We start from the raw sequence: 22,483 nt of genomic DNA, 5'->3' as shown, positions 1-22,483 counted from the left end.
AAACTTTCGTAGTAAATATCATTTGCTAAAAAACTCGTCAGGAAACCTGCATGTCTGAGAGTCTCCATATTGTTCTCAAAGGTGTGTAAAGTCTGCCAATCCGCACTTGGCGAGCGTGGTAGACTATTGATTTATTGATTTGCTCATCCTTTTCATTTTGATATAAGACCCGTGCTCAGTATAGGGCCGCCGAAGGGTTTAACATGAAGATGATGATGTCTAGAAATTGATTATTTCAAACCTACCTCGAATCAGTTAGGTCAACCTAAATTTTAAATATTGATTTTTTGAAGTACAAATACATAAAATAAACAAATAATTTCTTTCACTCAGTCTTATGTGTTCAGTCTAGTTGTAATTATTTTTGTAAGGCAATTAGAAGCTATCTAGGTGTTTTTATCTTTATATACTGAAATCGGAAGACGTCATCCTGAAGATCTAGTTAGCACTAGGCGCCGTTCGCGAGTTTGCGTGTGTTATTTTAACTAACATTTTTAGTTAGGTAATTATTATTGTTAATAATCATCGAAATTTTAGTTAATTATTATTGCCTAAATATTATATCAAGAAGTGAAAACTGCTTTAGGCGCGTTGAGTGATTTCGAAATGAGTAAAACTCGAAGGTTGCGTCACCGACATGCTAATTTTTAAACGAACAAAATTATACGTAGACCGTATCTATAGCCATTCTAAAACAATCGCCTGCTGTCTATACTACTGTCTACGTACTACTACTACTACAACAATAACTATGTGCTAGTATAATAATAGCTATGTGAAATTAATCTTAAGTAAAAGAAAAGAAAAAGAAAGAATCCAAAGGGGCGATGCTGCCAGCATCTTGGGTACAATACAATGCCTTGCTGCAATGGTCTCGATTAGGTTTTAGATTTAATTTAATTTATTTTAGTTTTTAATTTAATATTTTCATTAGTTTTAATTTAGATTTAAGTTTATTATATAGAACTGTCAGTTATTATTACATTCTGTATGTTGATAATAAATATTCTTGAATACTGAGAAGTGAAGTTCATTTTATTTTATTATTTTTACCTACGCTGTTTATTACACGCTCGTGCCTTGGAGAGCATGCAAAGCTGTACATCCTGGATCTGTTCTCGTTCTGGTCGTGTCAGATTGCCGGCCCATCGGACTATTGATGGCGCCGCAGATGGATGAAATTAATAATATCAGTTTTACTATTTCAACAGTCATCGTTTTAACCAAATTAAAATTTTAATAATATCTTCTAGTGCACGAGGATATTTTAATATTCTGAATTCTGATCATAATTTTTACTTAAGTACGAGTATGCCAGTTTAAGTTAAATAAATCAGTCAACATTTTTTTCTAGTGTTGCCAGTGTGAACGTCGTATCTGCTTTATTTCTAATTTAGACAATAATATTATGTGATATTATGTAACCAAATAAATATTAATGTTGTCAATTGATGCACTTATTATAGTTATCATGATCACTAGTACTTATAATTGCAGAAATCAGCTTTGCAATCCACTTGCACAGTGGAGCACTCGCTGCAAGTCAAGCGACAAAAGTGCAACAGTGCAAGTGACTTGTCAAAGCTAACTTCTGCAAATATTGCTACTAGACTTTATGCACTTTATTTCGTGAAATTTTGCATCACCTTATTGTATTATGAGCAAGAATTTCCTTAAGTATCAAAAACATTTAAAAATAAGTGTGACCTATGGTATGATAATCGTACCTACCTACCTCATCATATCTTTTAACCACAGAATTATGAATTATAGAAGAATAAGTAGATGCCTACTAAATAATTCTTACAGTCTAAGGTATATCGCATGAGTAGAGCGGTGCGGAAGGGTGACAGTTGTCATAAGTTCGTGGTCCAAGGTTCGTTTGTGATTGGTTGGCCACTCAAAATGGTACGTCACACCTAAGAAGAAGAAGAAGACCATCGCTACTGTAATACCTATCTCTACCATTCAATAGACTGTATCGCTTAATGATTTGTCACTAGTCATCTGCGCGGTGAACGGCTCACACTTTTTTGTCATTTCTTTACCCATTTTGAATTCTGTGTTTCTAACTTTATGTTAAAAAAACAAGTTAGTTAGACCGAAACGGATATTAAATAAATTAAATCCGCTTGAATAAAATTAAATGGAGAAATATTTTAGTCAAAGGGATTCACCTTGTGTACAAGTTTGTCTTTATTGTCGGATAGTGCCCAGTTTTCTACGGCAGTGTTCTTGGAGCCTGGATCTTATATTGGATCTGGATTTTTTCTGCTTCTTCTTATCTAAGAGTAAGTACAGTAAGAATGTCTCTCTATAAATTTTAGACTCTAAATAGGCTCTAAAGTCTAGACTAAACTAAACTTTATTTTATGATGTAGAAAAAAATATCGGTTATTTACGTGAAATAAATGAATTTTCAAATAGTTCCGTTGCTTTGACAGATGTTAAGGTTCTGTACCCAAAAAGTGCGAACGGAACCCTATTACTGAGCCTCCACTGTCCGTCCGTCTATCTGTCAGCGGGCTCTATCTAATGAACTGTAATAGGTAAAGTTGAAATTTTCACGAGTGTGTATTTGCCGCTACAACAAAATATAATAAAATTTTCAAAATGGAGCCATGTAAATAAAAAATAAATAAATTAAATAATCCTGTATGATGGTACCGAACCCTTGGTGTGCGAGTTCGATTCGCACTTGGCCGGTTTTTTACTTTCAGTGTTTAATAAAATAATTATTGCACAAACAAATTTTCCGCACAGATTTTCTTTTACATTATAGATAGCAACGTCATAGTTTTGCGAAATTACCTATTATCTAACGTCATATATCTCGTAGGTACTGTTTGTTTTATATTTCCCGACTTCTAAAATTAGATTAGTTTACTTCGCGACCCATGCGTGTTTGTGTATACTATGAGATAAATAAATAAATATGTACCTACACTACTGTAGATGCACTGTTTGTTTTATATATTATCTAGTAAATAATTAACTAATGAGCTGATACTACGATTGTGTTCTAGCTTCCTATTGTTATTTCCCACGACGGAAGGATAGTACTTAAAAGAGGCATATTTAAGATCTAAATATAGGTTTATGAAAATACTGACTAACTGATGTATCAACGCACAGCTCAGACTACTGGACGGATCGGGTTGGGCATGTAGTTCTATATAGTTTTACACACCTTTGAGAACATTATGGAAAACTCTCAGGCATGCAGGTTTTCTCACGATGTTTTCCTTCACCGTGTAAGCAAGTGATGTTATATTACTTAAAACGTACATAACTTCGAAAAGTTGGTGTGTGCCCGGGATCGAACCCCAGACCTCCCGAATAAAAGACCGACGTCTAAGGAACGACGAAGCCACTAGAGACTAGGCTATCATCGTAAATTTTCCATAATCAAAAGATATCAGATGAGGCCATCCATGTAAATAAGAAAAATAACCAATATTAACTGTTACAAGTTTCGAAATCAACTGTCAACTTGCAACATCAGTGTAAAACGCAACGCTCACAGGTGGAGCGGAGTGGCGCTGAGGCCGCGGCTTTTGTTTTGATCTTTGCTTTTGATTACTTACTTTGATTTATTAATTATTTTGACTCCTCTTTTCATAGCATCGTTCCCTCAACTTTGAGGATCGTGACTCTCATTCGATATTATCATTTTTTTGATGACATTGTTCCATTTTCCTCTATTCCCTGCCGGAATGACATTGGAGGTAAATGTGTTGGACGCTTATTTATCTGAGGACTTGCCGCGGTAGTTTGACAGCTACAGTGTGACGATTGCAATTACCTCAGATTGGCCGACACTGCTCACTACTGGTTGCAATGCATTGTTGCAACAAGAATACCCTAAATTCGGCCAATCACAACAGTTGAGATTATAATAATGATTGATGTAGCTTGCCTGGCTAACATCCACTGAGTTTCTTTCCTTAGACCTTACCAGTGACTACGAGTTTTTGTTTTTCAATATTAATATTACTGGCGTTCTTTCTGGCAATGTGACCGAAGTACTCGAGGGTTCTCCGCGGACAGATGTTAAATAACTCTTTTTTTGCTTAGTTAATTCACTTGGACATACGATTGAACTTATCATTGTTAAAATGAGCGCTTTTTAGCGCCTCTAGCCAGCCAGCCGATTCTCGCTCTATAATAACCGTGCATTACCTGCCACCGACCGACTGCACGACGCCTTCTCCGCGTCTCGACTCTGTACTCGCCGTCACTCAACGTGACGGTCTGCGCTGACCCTAATAATAATAGACATGGAAATAGGTTGATCTAATCTCATCTAATCAATAATCACACAAATAGTCATGAAATCCTCAGCATCCGTTAGATCCGCCGGATTGAATAGATCTCCTCGAAGCAGTAAATTTTGATAAGTGGAAAAGTGCTTACGCTCTAACACCATTGTATCTACGTGTCTACAAAATAGAATTCGTACAAAATGAAATTAGAAAGGTAAGTAGCATGTTTTTGGGACCTATAAAGGAAGCTGATGCCCGCGACTTCGTTCGCGTGGATGTAGGTTTTTTAAAATTCCCGTGGAAACTCTTTGATTTTCCGGAATAAAAAGTATTATATATATATATTATCTATCTCCATTCCGAATTTCAGCCAAATCCGTCCAGTGGTTATTGCGTGAAGGAGTAACAAACATACACACACACACACACACACACACATACAAACTTTCGCCTTTATAATATTCCACTTTAGGCCTTCTATTCAGGGAATCTGCAGTTCGATTTCAGGCACCGGGCACGCCCCTCTAACATTTCGGGGTAATGTAGGTAACTTGTTTTAACGGTGAAGGAAAACATCGTGAGAAAATCTGCATGCCTAAAAGTTCTTCATAATGTTCTCAAAGGTGTGTGTATCCTTCTAATCCGCATCCTAATGAAGTAGGATTTTTTTACTACTTCTGTCCATCATGGTTGATTCACGGAAGTAACGCGTACCGGGTAATAAATACACCATGTATTAAGGTAATTATAATATTATTTATTGCTTTATGGTTTTCGCATTTTCGTGGTCACCATGCATCGTGCATAATGGCTCAGTTTACTGAAAATCTTTGAAAACTACTCTACTCTTGACCGTAGTGGATTTTTGCTATTAGTACCTATCTATCCGTACTTAATTTTGAATTTTTCGTTTATGGTTTTTGGAGGAAAATATCAACTGGCGTAGGTATACGTAAGTGGTTCTTCTTCTTATGTATAATCTACATTTCCATGTAAACTTAGCAATTCATTTATAATAAGCTCTCAGGAGACAATAATAATAATTGGAGATGTATCTCAACAAGTTCAAAGCTTTTGTAAAACGGTCAATAATTCCCGGCTAAGTTTGTTATGGGATTCTTCTCAGAACAAAGCTCGTTTGGAATCTTTAGTGTTAAGTTTACGTAATTGATTATATTTTAGGTACAATTCGACAGTTGAAAATCAAAAAGGTAAAATCAAATCATTATTATACTTAATAATTAAAAATTCCATATTACTTAAAATAAACTTAATCTTAATTAAAACTTAAAAATAAATTAAATTAAATCTAAAGCCTCATCGAGATCACCGCAGCGACGCATTGCACCCAAGATGCTGGCAGCATTGCCCCTTTGGATGGCCAAACTAATTCTTTGTCCAAGGTAGCTACCAGCTCTCGGGTCCCCGGTTGACTCGATAACCCTTTTTGAAATTTCGTCAAAAAGAGCTCGAGGCCTCCGGGCCCCACGGCCCCAAGGTCTCCACCCTTCTTGACGTTTTTTATATTTACGCCTCTTGGCCTGTTCGGCGCTGGTAGCCGCTGCACCCGCTACCGAGGTCGCCTGTATGTGGGATGCAGCTAAAGTGTCTGCACACGTTGCAACCCAAACAAGCTTCCTGCTCACCTATTTGGATCAAAAAAATTAACGAATGTCATAAAAAATATTTAAAAAGTAAAATTGTATTGTGAATAAATGACTTTGACTTATAGTCATCATCGTCATCTCAACCCATCGCCGGCCTTGCTCTAGGGTTTTACCTGACCTTGTTTATTTTTCCTGACGGCAACTGTAGGTGCGTCATAAAATGTAAATAGTGTTATCGCATCTAGATTGTCGACCCCCCACGGCAAACCGTGCAAATAAACACACGCGCAAACTTTGAGGCTGATCCACACCTGCGCATGCGCACGAAACGTGCACACAACGCGCATCATCATCAACATCATCATTACGATCAATCCATCACCGGCCCACTACTAAGTACGAGTCACATCTCAAAGTTAGAAGGATTAATGAAATGAAATTAAATTATATTTAATATCATGTAGGCCAGTATGTGCCACTTATATGTCAAAGCTCTAACACCGATTCAGAAAGCAAATCCTACTGAGAAAAGAGAAGGTTTTAGGTTATACTCCGCCAGTGTGAATTGCCAGACTTCACATGGCTTTGAAGACACTATAGAGAACTCTCAGGCATGCAGGTTCCCTTATAATATAATTCTTCACCATTAAAGCAAGTGATATTTAATTGCTTAAAACTCACATTACTCCGAAAAATTAGAGGTGTGCGCCCGGGATCGAACCCCTGACCTCCCGAATAGAAGGCCAATGTCTTAACCACTTGACTATCACAACGCGGGTAATAAGAACATAACGTTTCAACCATCCCGCTGGACTGACGACATCACCAAGCTTGCGGGGAAAATTTGGAGGACGCTCGTCCAACACCGAGAAGATTGGTGTGCACGTGAGTCCTATGTCCAACAATGGATTAATAAGGGTTAACAAAGAAAAAGAAGAAGTGTCCGCGAGTGGATTGCGAGTGGTTCGCGAGCATGTTGCACAAGCCACGGCAAACCCGTCATATTCGTGAGTTTTGGAAGTGAGTACGAACATGGTATAGGCATTCGCAACTTGCACATGCGCACAGAGACAGTGACGCGTCCATAGGTATTCGATGCTCGTCATGTGCATGGTTCTTGCGCGTGCGCAGGTGTAGATGCACCTTAAACGTTATCAGTGCTGGAACATCGTAGCGGAACATTCCGCGATGTGATCTATATTCTATTTATCTTTATCTTTGTTTACGCAAAAACTTGTGAATAATTTATTTTTATTAGTCACATACAGAATTAGATAGGTATAATATAGTAATTGAAAATTCTATAAAATAAACTTAAATCTAAATAAATTAAGACTATTTTTTTATTAAAAACTAAAATAAACTAAACTAAATCTAAAACCTCATGGAGACCACCGCAGCGAGGGATTGTATCCAAGATGCAGCATTACCCCTTTGGATGGCCAACTAATTCTTTACCCAAGGTACTCGTAGCTACCAGCTCTCAGGTCCCCGGTTGATTTTGATTATTAATGTATTGTTTTGACATTTTCATATAAAACTTATATGAAACTAGCTGACGCCCGCGACTTCGTCCGCGTGGATTTAGGTTTTTCGAAATCCCGTGGGAACTCTTTGGTTTTCCGGGATAAAAAGTAGCCTATGTGCTAATCCAGGATATTATCTATCTCCATTCCGAATTTCAGCCAAATCCGTCCAGTAGTTTTTGCGTGAAGGAGTAACAAACATACACACACACACACACACACATACAAACTTTCGCCTTTATAATATTAGTGTGATTGTATCAAAACAATATTGAAACATTATAACTTTTAGCGGTGGTAGTAGGGCCCCAGCTTTTATAAAATAACGAATATCTGGCACGCGCTGGCTCTTTCTCCATAGTGCCTACTCTTTACTGACATTCGCAACATAGAGTCTAGACTCACAGTTATATCAGTACAAGTTTATTGCTCTGCTAACTGGGAATATTTTTATTGCAATACATCAGTTGTGACAAATGGGCGCGTATGCTATCTGGCTTTATTGTTGAAACTAATTACGCCATTAATTGAATGTCTTTAATTTATATTTATTTAGGGCTCCGTACACCCAATGTTATATGAGATCATATGACCGAGTGATATGAGGTCTCCGAGTCTACTTGGGCGAATTTTCCTGTCCTGTTCCTGTTAATCAATACTTAGTAAGTACTAAGCCAAGTAGATACTACAACTTGTCAAGTTTCAAACAGAAATAGAAACAAGTCGTAATTTAAAAAAAAATAAAAAAACACGACTCCATCACGACTCCTATGCCTAAAAGCGATTTTCACATTTTTTGTAAATAGCGCCCAAGCGCCACGCAGGCGACATATTGAATTTTTTTCAAGAGATTTACCTATAGCCAGTGTTACTCGGTATGATGTATTAGATTCTAACGATCCTCCACACATCCAAAGTTCAGGCATTTAGAAGTTGTTGTGAAATAAAGAAACTCACGTACATACATGCATACAGGAACTCTGAATTTTCAACAGCTATGTAACTAGTAAAAATTCGGAACGTAGGTATGTAGATTCAGAATTTTTGCAACAGATACTTAATAATACTTATAACTAAATATCTGCGGAACCATTTCGAACAATAAATTGATTAAAGTTTTGTTATTTTTATTCCTCGCAATAAATAAGTAATTAATTAGCAAAAAATATTTACTAGAACATTATTAACTACGATGATGGAAGCCACTTTGTCTGCCATTTTTCAAATTTATTTTTATAGTTATCTCAAAAAAAATTCTAGTAACTTCCATAGCAATACCTACGCCAGTGAGATGCCCCTAAAAGGAATCCTGCAAGAAACATTGCGGAAACAACGCACCTTGTTTTCGCAACGCAACGTGGGGTTATTCAAGGGGCGGACCAACAAATTCCTGAAAGGCATCGGCCGGTACCTCTGGTGCTGCAAATGATCATGGGCGGCGGTAATCACTTCACATCAGGTGCCCCGCCTGCTCGTTTGCTCGCTATTTTATTTAAAAAAAAATCCTTTACAAGTCTGTGGTTCCAAATAAACGCTTTTTTTTTCTTTCCTACCCATTGGAAAAAAATTACAGAAAGTGACTTTACTGTGAGTGTTTCTCTACAGTCTACATGATCGAATCAGATATGAGGAGATCCGTAGGAGAACTAGACGAGAAAATAGCTTGCAGTCTAGACTGAGGTCATACGATGCGTTGCCCGCTGTGGATTTAAGTATTGGGTGCCACACGGGTGCCACATGGTGCCGGATTGCCCCTCCGGCGGAAAGTATGGTGTAGGTACTATCGCACCACTCCTTTCCGCTTCGTCTCTCTGGTCCTAAATCCATTACGCGTGCGGTGCGGCGTCACAAGACGTCCCTCCTAACGCATCCTGTGATATGTACAGTGATTTCTGTATAGGATGACGCAGCACACCGCCAACGCAACGCATCGTATAGCCACAGGCCACAGGAATAACTAGCTTCACTCTGAAGGCGGCTATTTGACCCGCCAGTAATTTGTTCGTCCGTGCATTTGGAGGCTTAAAAATTTGACGCAAAAATGGCGATTATAAGTATAGGTTGTTACGGCTATACTCACGTATAGGCGATGTAAGCCCGACTAGTTTCGAACCCATCCGGGATCCTTTTTTATAAGGTTCGAAACACCATAGTCGGGCTTACAACTGTTTATGCATATACATTCTACACGTGATGTTCGTACAGTATTCCAGAAATGAGAAAAATGCCATTTTCTGGCCCAAGCTGCTCAACGCGCGCATCAAATTCTTGATTAAGAAAAACAAAACTACGTGCCCGAAAGTCCTTGAAATGAGAATGAGGAAATTTTATTTTTGTGTACCTACAGACGCCCCTGACTTCACTTTTACTATGTTATGTGTGATATAGATAGCTGAACAGGGTCATGGCTCCTCGAGAAAGGAGAGAGTAGGCGGCGGAGAAATTGGAACGTATCAGTTATTTTATTATTATTGTTGTTTACACATCTTTCCGAGTGAGTGCTATGAGATCGATGCGTTGTGTTTGAATTGTATAGTAAACATTGAGTTATTTGATTGAGAAATTAAAATTAATTAACTGTTGGAAGCACATTGTTCTGAGGTTTTAAGGTAATTTTTCAATCATTAATCTCAGACTATGGCTGTCTTATTGTAATATTGTATAGGATACCTGGGCATTCTATAGAATACCTCGGTGATTATTCTAAATGAATACCTAAAACATTCAGGAAATGTATAAAATATATCCGGGCCGTATACTTTATGTCGCTGAAGTGGCAAAAGCACAGCACATACCTGCTTGGACATCAAACGAGTCGCAGGGAGCCGCTGAATTCAGGCAGCGCGGCGGTGTAAGAAAGTGGCGGTGGAAGTCCCTGCAAGAGACTTATGTCCAGCTGTGGACATCTATTGGTTCACAATGATGATGACTTTCATCATGACTCATTAGGCTTTGTTTGCTTCACTAACTTGAATCTTGTCTCAAAATTAATAATATTTTTAACTTTTTAAAACAATAATTATGTAAACAGTAATTTTAAAAAAGTGTAAATAAAAAATTTATAACACCCCCGACAAGTGAAGATTACAATAACTAGAAAAGAGCTGATAACTTTCAAACAGCTGAACCGATTTTTTTGGATTAGTATAATAGCTAAGAACACTCTCGATCAAGCCTCCTTTTAAACAAAAAAACTAAACTAAAATCGGTTCATTAGTTTAGGAGCTACGATGCCACAGACGGATACACAGATACACAGATATACAGATACACAGATACACAGATATACAGATACACAGATACACACGGCAAACTTATAACACCCCTCTTTTTGGGTCGGGGGTTAATAATATTTGATTACTGCTAATCGTCTTTTTCGTTTTGTTTGTTTATGTAATTTATTTTTCCGGACTCGTCTAAGTAGTAGGTACTTAGGTAATATTAATTAGTTATTCATTAAAGTAACGATCATTAATTATTATTTATGGTTGTTTTTACGATAGATAACTATGATCATTTCTAATTATTTATTTATTGTTCTTAGGATTCTCACTAGATAGTAGTTAAAGTGAAAAAATCATCGTGAAACCAAATTATTAAAAAAAGTGAAGATCTTATAATATTATATTATAGTAGAGTGAAAAACCATTAAATTGCCATTTTAAATGAACTACCTACCTATCTAATTTTTGTGAGCATTCTATTTTCCTTTTGAGATACGGAACCCTAAAAATAAGTCCACAGCGCTTACTTAGCATGGGCATTTCTATGACATCAGTGGATATAATCGGGGGATATAATTTTTATCTACTGCCCATGCTAGCCGGGCAGAGAGGTGTAAGTAAGCGCTGTCTGTTTTATATGCTGTCCAATTAGCAAGTTGTGAATCATGGGGTTTCATTTGTGAAAAACCGCTAAGATGTTTCTTTGCTTAGCAATTAGACCATTGTTCATATCGGAGCAAACATAAATGCTTCTAAATCGATCAATTCTCAAATGTTTTGCCATTTGCAAGATTCTTTATATTACGGTGCGTTGTGATAATAATAATAGTTATAATAAGTTGTGCTTCGGTAATCATTTCTATAGGATAGGTACTCATTCCGGATATGGCAACCCAGTTTAAAAGTTTAAAGACTTGCAAGGAGTTGCAACGATGCCAGTGTCTGGCAATGCATGACGTAATTTCTAATATTGTTTCGAAGAAGATATGAAAAAATTTGACTTTATACTTATAACTACTACTAGGTATAACTTTATACTTCGACGTAATATTTTTACACCTTTATTAACTGTTATCTACCAAAGCCACCCTGATCCAAACTTCATAGTCGCTGATCATGCCTCCCTTTAATGGGAACACTACGCAGAGAAACTTTCAGCTTTTATAAAGTAACGAAGGTCTGGCACTCGCTGGCTCTCTCTACGATGGACAGTGGCCTAAACCCTTCTCATTCTAAGAGGAGATCCGAACTCAGTAGCGGACTAGGCGATGGGTTGCGACGATTATGATGATTGTTATCAATAAACGTAACCTTTGATTTATTGGTTGTAATTTTTTAAAGGTTTTTTGCAGCAACATGAAAAAAGGCAAAGATGACCTCCCCCTACAGCAAGTTCCCATTGACAAGTTGGACATTAATATGGAGGTTGACTTGGAGAGAGCTTTAGAACTTTGTGGTGAGTTCACTTCACTAAATTATGGAAGCGTTAAAAAAACTCGAATTTTTTCGTCCGCAAATTTATTCATACTCCTATTGCTATAACTATTTCTTCAGGCGCAATGTACTGTGTACAAAACTGCTATTTTATTTTCACAGGCGTCGGAAGATATCAGATTTTTCACTGTGCTTTGATGGTGATCATACTTGGTGCGGCCATGCTAGAGATGATTGGCTCCTCCTTTATCTTACCAGCCGCTGCCTGCAATTTGGATATACCTGATCATTTGCGAGGAATTATTACGTCCATCCCTAATATAGGTATGATAAAAAAAAATTACAAGGCCTAATATTTTCTCCGTTTATTTGTCACTAGCCGATGCCCGCGACTTCGCCCGCGTGGATTTAGGTTTTTTGAAATCCCGTGGGAACTCTTTGATTTTCCGGGATAAAAAGTAGCCTATGTGCTAATCCAGCATATTATCTATCTCCATTCCAAATTTCAGCCAAATCCGTCCAGTAGTTTTTGCGTAAAGGAGTAACAAACATACACACACACACACACACACACACACACACATACAAACTTTCGCCTTTATAATATTAGTGTGATTTGAATCAGATGAATCCCAAATAAACGGATACCTAATTGTACTTAATATGAAATAAGTTATTCATATTATGCTAAGGTATTTTCTGCTCTGATCTTTCTGATCTGTTGACTGCGACCTTTCCTGGAATTATAAATTCCCAGATTGCCCCTACCGGGAATCGAACCTAGAGCTTCTCATTTATAAGACCACAGCGCTCACCACTGTGCCAGGGAAGTCGTCTTATAAGCAAGAAACCTGGCGTTATAGCCTCGGCCAATGTCTTCCACCAGACCAAAGCGGAGGCAATTAAAAAAAACCAGCTAAGTGCGAGTCAGACTCGCACACCGAGGGTTCGTACTCGGGTATTTTTTCCGACATTTTGCACGATAAATCAAAAACTATTATGCATAAAAATAAATAAAAAATCTGTTTTAGAATGTACATGTAAAGCCCTTTCATGTGATACACCCGCCACATGGTATAGTTTTCTTACCTTCAAAACTTAAACACATTTTAATATTTTTTTATGATGTAACCATAGACATACAATTTTCGCTTCGCTCATGTAACCACAAATTCACGATTTTCCTATAAGGGTTCCGTTTTTCCTTTTAAGGTACGGAACCCTAATAACTAACCAGTATTAAGTTTCTCACTTAGGCAGGTACCCCTGCCGGAAATCAAACCCTGGATCTCTTATTAAACCAGAGCGCTCATCATTGCGTCAGGGAGGTTGTCAGATGAAAATGTTTTGCTGAACCTGGAAAATTTGATTGAAACAATAGACCTAAACAAAGAAATCTCACAATCCTACAACCAGCACACCCTGAGTCTCAAACCTTAAAGGGTCCTAACCTCAGTCTACGCAACTCCTCTCATTCTGACGCAGGCCAGGAGAGTCTCAAATTCCTGATGACTAAGGGCAAACCAGGTGAAGTATTGTAAATGAATTTTATGAATATTCCAGGAGTGATACTGACGGCGCCGTTCTGGGGTCGTGCGGCAGACACCTTCGGCAGGAAGCCAGTTCTACTGTTCTCCACCGCCGTGGCTGGAGTCATCGCGCTGCTGGCTTCCTTCATGCCCAACCTGCTGAGCTTTGCGTTGTGCAAGTTTGCTGGTTCCCTGTTGTAAGTACCTATATTATAATACCTATCTTATACTTAATATCATCATGCTCAGCCCATTACCTACTCCATAATTAATATCATCATGGTCAGCCCATCACCGGCTCACTACTGAGGACGGGTCTCCTCTCAGAATGAGAAGGGTTTAGGCCAAAGTCCTCAGCGCTGGTCATGCAGGCATGCAGGTTTCCGCACGACGTTTTCTCTCACCGCTAAAACAAGTGATATTTAATTGCCTAAAACGCATATAATAATAATTAATATGACTCCGAAACGTTAGAGGTTATAGGCGTGCCCAGAATTAAATCCCTGACCTTTCGATTAAAGAGGTGGACATCATAACCGCTAAGCCTTATTTCTTGAAGACTGTATGATTTTTATTTTCTTTTTCTTTTTGTTCGATTATATTGTTAGGTTGAATTTCTTGTTTTGATTTCATGTAGGTACTTACTTAGATTATGATAGGGCTGACGAGCTATTATTATTATTTTTTTAGGGACTTTTATTTCTAAATACACGTGTATTAGAAATAAAAGTCCCAAAATAAATAAAGGAAAAAAACAGCTATGTTATATACAGGGTGTCCAATAAGTCGTGGATCAAACGCAATAGGGAGATAGAAGAGGTCATTTCCAACAAAACATTTTTTCTTCTACAGCATGGCCATATTTAAATTGCCCTAAAAGTTATGAATATTTTTGGGTTTTTTAACAAAATTCTCCAACCAAATTCTCTTACAATTAGACTAATTAAAAAAAAGTGTGATAGAAAACAACAAAACAAACGATGCAAGTGTCATTACTAGATACTGTATATACAAGTTAGGTTGCATGTCTTTCTTTTAAGAGATAGAGAACCTTAATAGTTAGGCTAGTCTGTTTCATCAGATACAAATGCTTCAGCATTTTAAAAGTCGCAGTAGTTTAAAAATGCAGCATTGCAGCAGTCGTAAAAAAGCGCTGATGTGATACCTTAAAGCAAGTTAGTTTTCAGTCTTTCCTGCCCTTCGTCCCTGGGCTTCGCGTACGCGGGAGAGCTGATGCCGAGGGCGAAGAGAGATCTCGCGGTGTTGATATGCAATGCTCTGCTGATGCTGATTGCTTCATTGTGTCCTAGTAAGTTTGCCTTCTTCTTCTTTGTCGCCTGTGGCACGCCACAATGTTAAAAATGTTGCTCTGGCATTGACCGGTTCTATGCCAGAGCTATGTTCTATGCCAGAAGGAAGGAAGAAATAAGTAAACCTTTTTTTTTCATGTAACCACAAAACGGTTTCCTGATTTTGCCAATTTTTTTTTGGAAAACAATAAATATAAAAGAAAGCAAATTCAATATTATAGGTTACAGGAGCTAATTAATTTTCTGTTCCGTTTTTGTATTTTAAGTTCAGTTTCATGATTCTAGGTCAGCGGGAAGCATCCTGTAGGTTTCGATTCCCTTGACAGGCCTTGACGGACACGACAGACACACAACGAAGTCATCCTATATAAGGATTCCTTTTTTCCCTGGGCATACGGTACCCTTAAAATAAAATAATAATCGTATTAATCCACCAGTAAAATTAAAGAAAATTTTCAAGCTCGCTTCGCTAGCAAATCTAGTAGATACAAAAGGATTTGTTAAAAAAAGTTATAATATCATCAAGCCTGCTCGCTCAAGATTTTCGTTAAGAAATAATTAGTTACGTTCGTAATGTACGAACAAAATTTAATTTAAAAATTTCAGGACAGTTAAAAAAGCAGCCGCAAATTTGTTGGCTTAATTGAAAGAGACGGGCAGACAGTTGATTTTATTAAAACTGACGGTTTTTTAATCGAAGCCAAGTGCAGATAATTTTGATCCAGGGAGATAAAATTACATGAACGTCATGTACAAGATGGATCTAATAATTTTTCTGGATGATGAAGGATTAAATTTTTTATTAATAACGATTAATAAACAAATTTTTATTTTTTATTAGACTACGGGCTAAATTGATAGGTTCAAACTCAAACTTAAACTAAAACTCAAATCATTTACCAAAGTAGGTACAGCTACTTCTATAAGTGTACTCTTTTTGATGGTCAAAATTGTTAGATTTGTAAGATGATTATACCTAGTTGTGATTAATTACATAAACTTAAAACTAAAGCTACGAGAGTTCCAAACGCACCCGGGTTTTAGAAGAGCCCACAACAAAATCAAACGCTATCATTATCCGCAGGCAGTATTAGGAAAGGGATAATTTAGCCCTGTTAGTTTAGGCGCGTGTGAGTGAATGAGGATGAAAGCACAACATTTTACTATCAAGAAAACTTACAGGATGAACAAAATCTCTTAGATCTCTTTTCAGTCGTATCACATTTTAGTCCCATCGGACTATAAGAGTGAGGGAATAGAGATTTCATCTGTATTTGCGTACACACTCGTGCACTATAATATCCGCTGCATTAACTTTCAGTTTTTGCCTGGGGCGTGCTATCCATCAACTGGCAGACCCTGGGTCTTCAACCCTGGAGGGTCCTGACCTCAGTGTACGCTACTCCTCTCATCCTCGCTGCAGCGTGGTTGACACAGGCCAAGGAGAGCCCCAAGTTCCTGATGACCAAGGGCAAACCGGGCGAAGCTTTGGAAGTGCTAAGGCATATCTTTTCTTTCAATAGCAGATGCGAGAAGAATACCTATTGTGTGAGTTCGTAACTTAGAATAAGTTAAAAGTAAAATAACAAACTTTGAGATAAGTATATTATATTTGAAAAAAATATGATTCTTTTCCAGGTTACATCACTGCAGAGTGAAGAAGACAAATCAGTGGACAGTGAGTGTGCAGCGAGTGGTGGCAGTCAGACAACGTGGGCGTTGCTGCGACCACCGCATTTGAAGTGGCTCATATTGGCTGGCTTCTTGATGTTCGGCTTGTTTTCCTTGTGAGTAACGCTGCTGTATATCAGGACCTGGCACCTCCTAGTTCGACAGCTATTATAGTATGATGATTGCAATGACCTCTGATTGGCTGATACTCTCTTACTATTGGCTGAGATACATGTGACGCAGAAGAGAGAGGGGAATCCTGATTTTAGATTTTTTCAAACTTATTTCACGGTTTCCGGCATATTATTAGTGAAACGGCTTATTTTCTACAACAATTTCGTATTCTTTAAATATCATTTCATGTATCGTTGAGCTAAAACATGAACATACTCAATCAAACAGAACACTAATTAGGAATTTAGCATTGATTGATGCAGTTAACTTTTGTACGTAGAGTAATTGAAAATTTTAATCCACAGTAAGAGAACTTATTATAACTTGCTTTATCGGTGAAGGAAAACATTGTGAGGAAACCTGTATGCCAGAGCTGAGTTCTCCATAATATTTTCAGAGGTGTGTGAATTCTGCCAATCCACCTTTAGCCAGGTAAACAATGCCCTAAATCCTTCTCATTCTCATTCCGAGAGGGACCTGTATGTGTTGTGGACAAATGGGCTGGCGATGGATTGAGATGATAATGAGAACTCTAAGTATGTCCATTATTACATTACAGATTGAACGGGCTATTCTTGTTCGCTCCCAACACGATAAACAAGGTGATGACTCAGTCAAACCAACCTGCCACGATTTGTATGTTGATGAACCAACCTGAAAACCAAGTAAGGAATCTTCTCACTTTGCCAATTAAAATCAATGCAATACATTCATTTCACACGACGTTATACTTAATTATTAAATGTACGATAGTTCTAGAATTATCTAATGTGCTCGATCATCTAGGTCAGTTTTTATTTTTGTTGCACACATTACGTAATCAGTCAGCGGCATTTTACAAAAACAAAAATCTAGATCTTAAAAGGATCGAGATATTTCAAGAAGATAACTTTATTAGACCAGCCAAATTCTATTAGAAATGCGAGGGAAACTTACTAAGAAGATCATTTAATTTTTTTTGGATTAGCTTTAGCTTATTGAATTCCTTTCCAAAACAGCTGATGATGTGAACTAAGTTTGGTGATGCTGGTGGTGGCTTTCCAACACCACTATTCAAATCAGATAGGTACTACAGCAGTAAAAATAATATCCTTATTTCCTCTCTTTTAGACCGCTGACGCAACCTGTTCGGACAGCATCTCCTACGACACGTTCCAGATCACCGCGGTGACGTCAGTGGTCTACGGCGTGCTGGTGCTGCTGCTCAGCCTCAGCCCGCTCAGCAAGAAGGCTTTGCTGGTCGGCATGTACGCTGCCGTCGGCGCCAACTGCCTCGTGTCCGCTCTCACGAGCAACAGGTGGGGTTCCAGATCACCGCGATGATCTGGATCATTGTTCAAGTAATCAAGGCATCTAATGACTATAATGAACTATAATGACGTTTTCTAATTAGACGATGGTGTGGTTTTGGTATCAAAAAGCAGTTTTCACGTTGCCATAGGATATCCAACTTAAGGCCGGACCGCATCAGCTGCACGGCTTCGCGTCAAAATATTCTCTACTAGCTGACGCCCGCGACTTCGTCCGCGTGGATTTAGGTTTTTCGAAATCCCGTGGGAACTCTTTGGTTTTCCAAATTCCAGCCAAATCCGTCGAGTGGTTTTAGCGTGAAGGAGTAACAAACATACACACACACACACACACACATACAGACTTTCGCCTTTATAATATTAGTGTGACCGTTCACTATACGTTGACTCCCCTGACGTTATGTTGGCCTCATTGCCAATCACACAAAAATAAACCTAAAGTTGTAAGGAATAAATAAAACAAACAATGGTGCCAACATGACGGCCGGCAAGGGACAAGTTCTAGTGCGATATTATGCAACATACGAGTGATATTTTGACGTTTTGTGCCGCGCTATGCAATGCAGCGCAGCACCGCTGTAATGTGTTCCGGCCTTTAACCACTATCAAATTAAATCGGAATAGTTATAAAATATACCTTACAGTACTTAAACTAACTACCTTGCTGTCAATCGTTACAGGATCATCGCCGGGATATCGATGTCAGCTCTTCAGATAACTGCGCTTGGCATTGGTCCTCTCTGCGCCTACACCGTGCAACTCTTCCCTACTAGTTTAAGGTAATGGCGACAATCCATGCAAAATTCGAGTGTAACGAAAAAGCCCCTATTACCTGCCAAGTAGGTATAACTCAGTCAGTTAGTAAAACAGTAATCATGTCCGAAAAAAATTTAGAACAAATCAAGACCAATAAAATTTTCTATAAAAATTTTCGTTAAGCCAAATATGAGACCTTTGAAGTTAAAAGTCCAGAATGGAGAGTAGTTAGGTATTAGGAATAAAAAAGTGTTAAAAATAATTTTAATTAATCCTTGGACAAAGAACATTAGGGCAAAAAAAACGAATACCTATAATATTATCGTACCCAAACCACCGTAGTTGACTTGATCATTGAAATACATTAATATTACTATTATTAAAGTCTATAGAAATTGTCGACTTCATTGTAAAATCAACTATAAATAATAATTTTCATTAAAGAAAATTGGGTAGGTAGGTACGCAAGAAAAAAAATCTTAGTATCGTGAAAGTTTATTTTTTCTTAAAATGGAAAAACACCAGAAAAGTGGGTAAACAGTGATATTACATAATGTTATTTCAAGATTTAAAATAATAATCTATAGTAAATAAATTCGCGGGGTATATTTTACAATGTCAACAGCGTGCGAGATTAATTTATAACAGAGATTTGGGGTTTCCCTACTAGTTAGCTGCGAAGACTAAATATTTGCTAACGTTGTTATTATGATAATAATGAAGTAAACTAAATATGCTACAATCTTTATGGCGTCAAAGATAACGGTTTTTAACAAAATAATATGCGTTTAGAAAAATACCCAATAACTTTTACTTACCCAATTTTTAATTAAATAATTACTAAAAGACTAAGTCTTCACTCTCCGTCCGTCTGTCTGTCTGTCTGTCAGCGGGCTTGTATATCATGAACCGTAATAGGTAGAGACTTAAAATTTTCACAGAGTGTGTAAGTATATTCTATTGCCGCAATAACAACTAATAATTTTCAAACTGGCCGCCATGCTTAAAAAGTATATAGTCTAGTAGAATGGTACGGAACCCCTTGTGTACGAGTCCGACTCCTACTAGGCGGGTTTTGTTTGAAGTGCTTATTGAACACTGCGTGGGCGCTAATACGTAAGGCACGCCGTAAAGGGAGTTGGAATTGGATGGGAAGTGGCTCCAAATCATTTCCCGACGGTTCCTGTGGTCTCTGACGAAAACAGGGGAGAAGAAGAAGACATTATGCTCATCTTCTCCTGCACTAGAAATTGGAGGTAAACCACCTGTGCCGGTTCAAAGTCGGGACGTCTCAGTCCCATACGGCATTCCGAACCAGTGGTAAATTATTTGAAGATTCAAAAGCACTTGTAAAAGTTTATTTGAATCAAAAAGAGGCATACCTGACGCGGACGGTACCGCTGGGCTTTTTAGAGGGTATACTGTAGAATGCTGCATCAAATGCATGCCTAGTGAGTCCCACAGACCCGCATATGGGCGGGATAACTGCATTTTCACCAGCGGAAACAAAGGCAGGTAGAACCGAACAGAACCGAAGTTCATCTTATTGTTCTCTTTCCCCAGAGGCACGGCAGTTGGCGCCGTGCTGATGTTTGGACGCCTGGGTTCGGTGACGGGCGCCAACGCTGCTGGCATCTTCTTGGCTGGAGCCTGCACTGCCACGTTCTACGGATTCGCGGCGCTTCTGTTCTGTAAGAATATTTTATCATATTGTGAAATCTATACCAACTATGAAAACCCATATAATTATTTATGGGGAAACTAGGTAGTGCCCGCGACTTCGTCCGCGTAGACTAAACCAATTCCCACCCCATGTATCATATGAAAGGGCTTTACCTGGTAATTCTAAAACAGATTTTTATTTATTTTTATGCATAATAGTTTTTGATTTATCGTGCAAAAAATACGACTGTAGTACGGAACCTGAGGTGTGCGAGTCTGACTCGCACTTGTCCGTTTTTACAAGCTGATAGTACCTACGGTAAATGTGTTTTTAACTTAGGTATTTATTTTCAGTGTGCGCAGGCCTGAGCTTTCTACTACCGCGAGACCAGCCGGCGAGCAAAGTTGGATGATGAACTACTTTTATATGCTACTTTTTAATACTCTGACTGAAACTAATAGTAAATCATGTGAATATTAGCTTTATTTTATACACAATGCATTTATTTGTATTTAAGAAAAGTTTGTTGTAATGCCCGCTCTACACTCGCGCGCAAATCGCGGCCCGAAGGTCCGGGAACGCTCCGTGAACGGCGCGAATCAACGACCTCACTTATTATTTTGCTCCGTCCACGCAATTTTCCCAACTTACTTCCTTTCGGCAGTAGACATAATTTTTTTTATATTTCAGCTCTTATACTTTGATTTTACTGCCTAATGAGTATTCTTTTCATTAAAAAAACTACTGACGTCACTGATCATACAGAGATTTATTTTACTCTTAACTCTCCTATATTGTGTGTCTCTAATAAAAAGGGAACAACTCAAATTCGACACTTTTCATGAGAGGCGAGGCTAAAACACTCCTTTACTGGAGCATACAAATAGTTGTTGCTAATAGCATTGTGGGCCCTATCACTGGCATTGTCATGTTTAACTACCTGATAGGAATATCGTTTACCATTTCAATAGTGAATAACACACTATATCCGAATTATATTTTTTTAAAAAGATCGTCGAGTTAATTTTATTTTCAACGATTTAGTGCTTTTTTTTAAACAAAATTAGCACTTATCTAATAATTCTAGTGCATTTTTGTGGTTAGTTTAATGCGTTTTTCGGGAAGCAGTCGACAGCACTACGTTCACGGGCTTTCGCGTCGCGATTTACGCGCGAGTGAGGAATTGGCATAATATTAAGTGACTGTACTAGGTAAGTATAGTGGATCTACGAAAATAAATTACTTATTTTGGTACAAAGGTGTTTTATTCGATTGCAAACTATTTCCGTCTTTCAGCATGAATAGCATAACGCAGAATAATTAGTTTTTCCATTCCATTCCATCAGCCTGTAAGCGTCCACAGCTGGACATAGGCCTTTCCAAGAGCGCGCCACCAAACACGGTCCTGCGCCTTCCTCATCCACCCGCTCCCCGACACCTTCTTCAAGTCATTGGTCCAGCATAATTAGAATTAGTTAGCATAATTAGTTGTACTTTGCGATATTTAGGTTCTACAACCAATAAATAATCCAGTAAGTAAGGCCTAGTCCACACAGCGACTTTTATTCGCGCGATTTATCTACCGCGTTTGGAATTTCACCTGCCCGCACTGCGAATGTGGCGACCAACATAAAATTCCATACAACTCCATACTGCACAAAATTTTCGTGCGAATTTAATATCGCAATCAAAGATTTTTATTCCGTGCGAATTTGATTAGCGCGATTTATTTTTCGCGTACGGAATTTCACCTGCCCGCACTGCGAATGCGACGACCACCATACAAATCCATGCAACTCCATACTTTTATCAGAATTTTAAATCGCAGTGCGCGCATCTCTATAATATGATTGCAAATGTCACAATATATTTGCGGAAGAAAAACGCGCGATTTTTATTCGCTGTGCGGACTAGCTCTTACACAGAAAGTTTTATTGTACCTAATAGATACATAAATAAACATTCTTCGTGAAAATAATTATTAAGTACCTATATAAAGATAGTAAAAACGCCA

The 22,483-nt window shown here is 38.1% G+C and overlaps 1 protein-coding gene across 1 annotated transcript; it reads left to right on the top strand.

Annotated features, from left to right (window-relative positions):
- Positions 1-4,434: 4,434 nt before the first annotated feature.
- On the top strand, positions 4,435-21,205 carry LOC123868745 (putative transporter svop-1). Its single transcript, XM_045911339.1, has 12 exons — positions 4,435-4,479; positions 11,975-12,078; positions 12,219-12,380; positions 13,620-13,782; positions 14,773-14,894; positions 16,217-16,443; positions 16,534-16,682; positions 17,300-17,405; positions 17,851-18,038; positions 18,731-18,829; positions 20,370-20,497; positions 20,823-21,205. The coding sequence occupies exons 1-12, from the start codon at positions 4,466-4,468 to the stop codon at positions 20,879-20,881; spliced, it is 1,521 nt and encodes a 506-aa protein (XP_045767295.1). The 5' UTR covers positions 4,435-4,465; the 3' UTR covers positions 20,882-21,205.
- Positions 21,206-22,483: the final 1,278 nt, after the last annotated feature.

Source organism: Maniola jurtina, chromosome 10 (assembly GCF_905333055.1).
Source record: "Maniola jurtina chromosome 10, ilManJurt1.1, whole genome shotgun sequence".
NCBI lineage: Eukaryota > Metazoa > Arthropoda > Insecta > Lepidoptera > Nymphalidae > Maniola > Maniola jurtina.
Note: the sequence above shows the minus strand (reverse complement) of the source record. Positions and strands in the feature narration are given on the sequence as shown.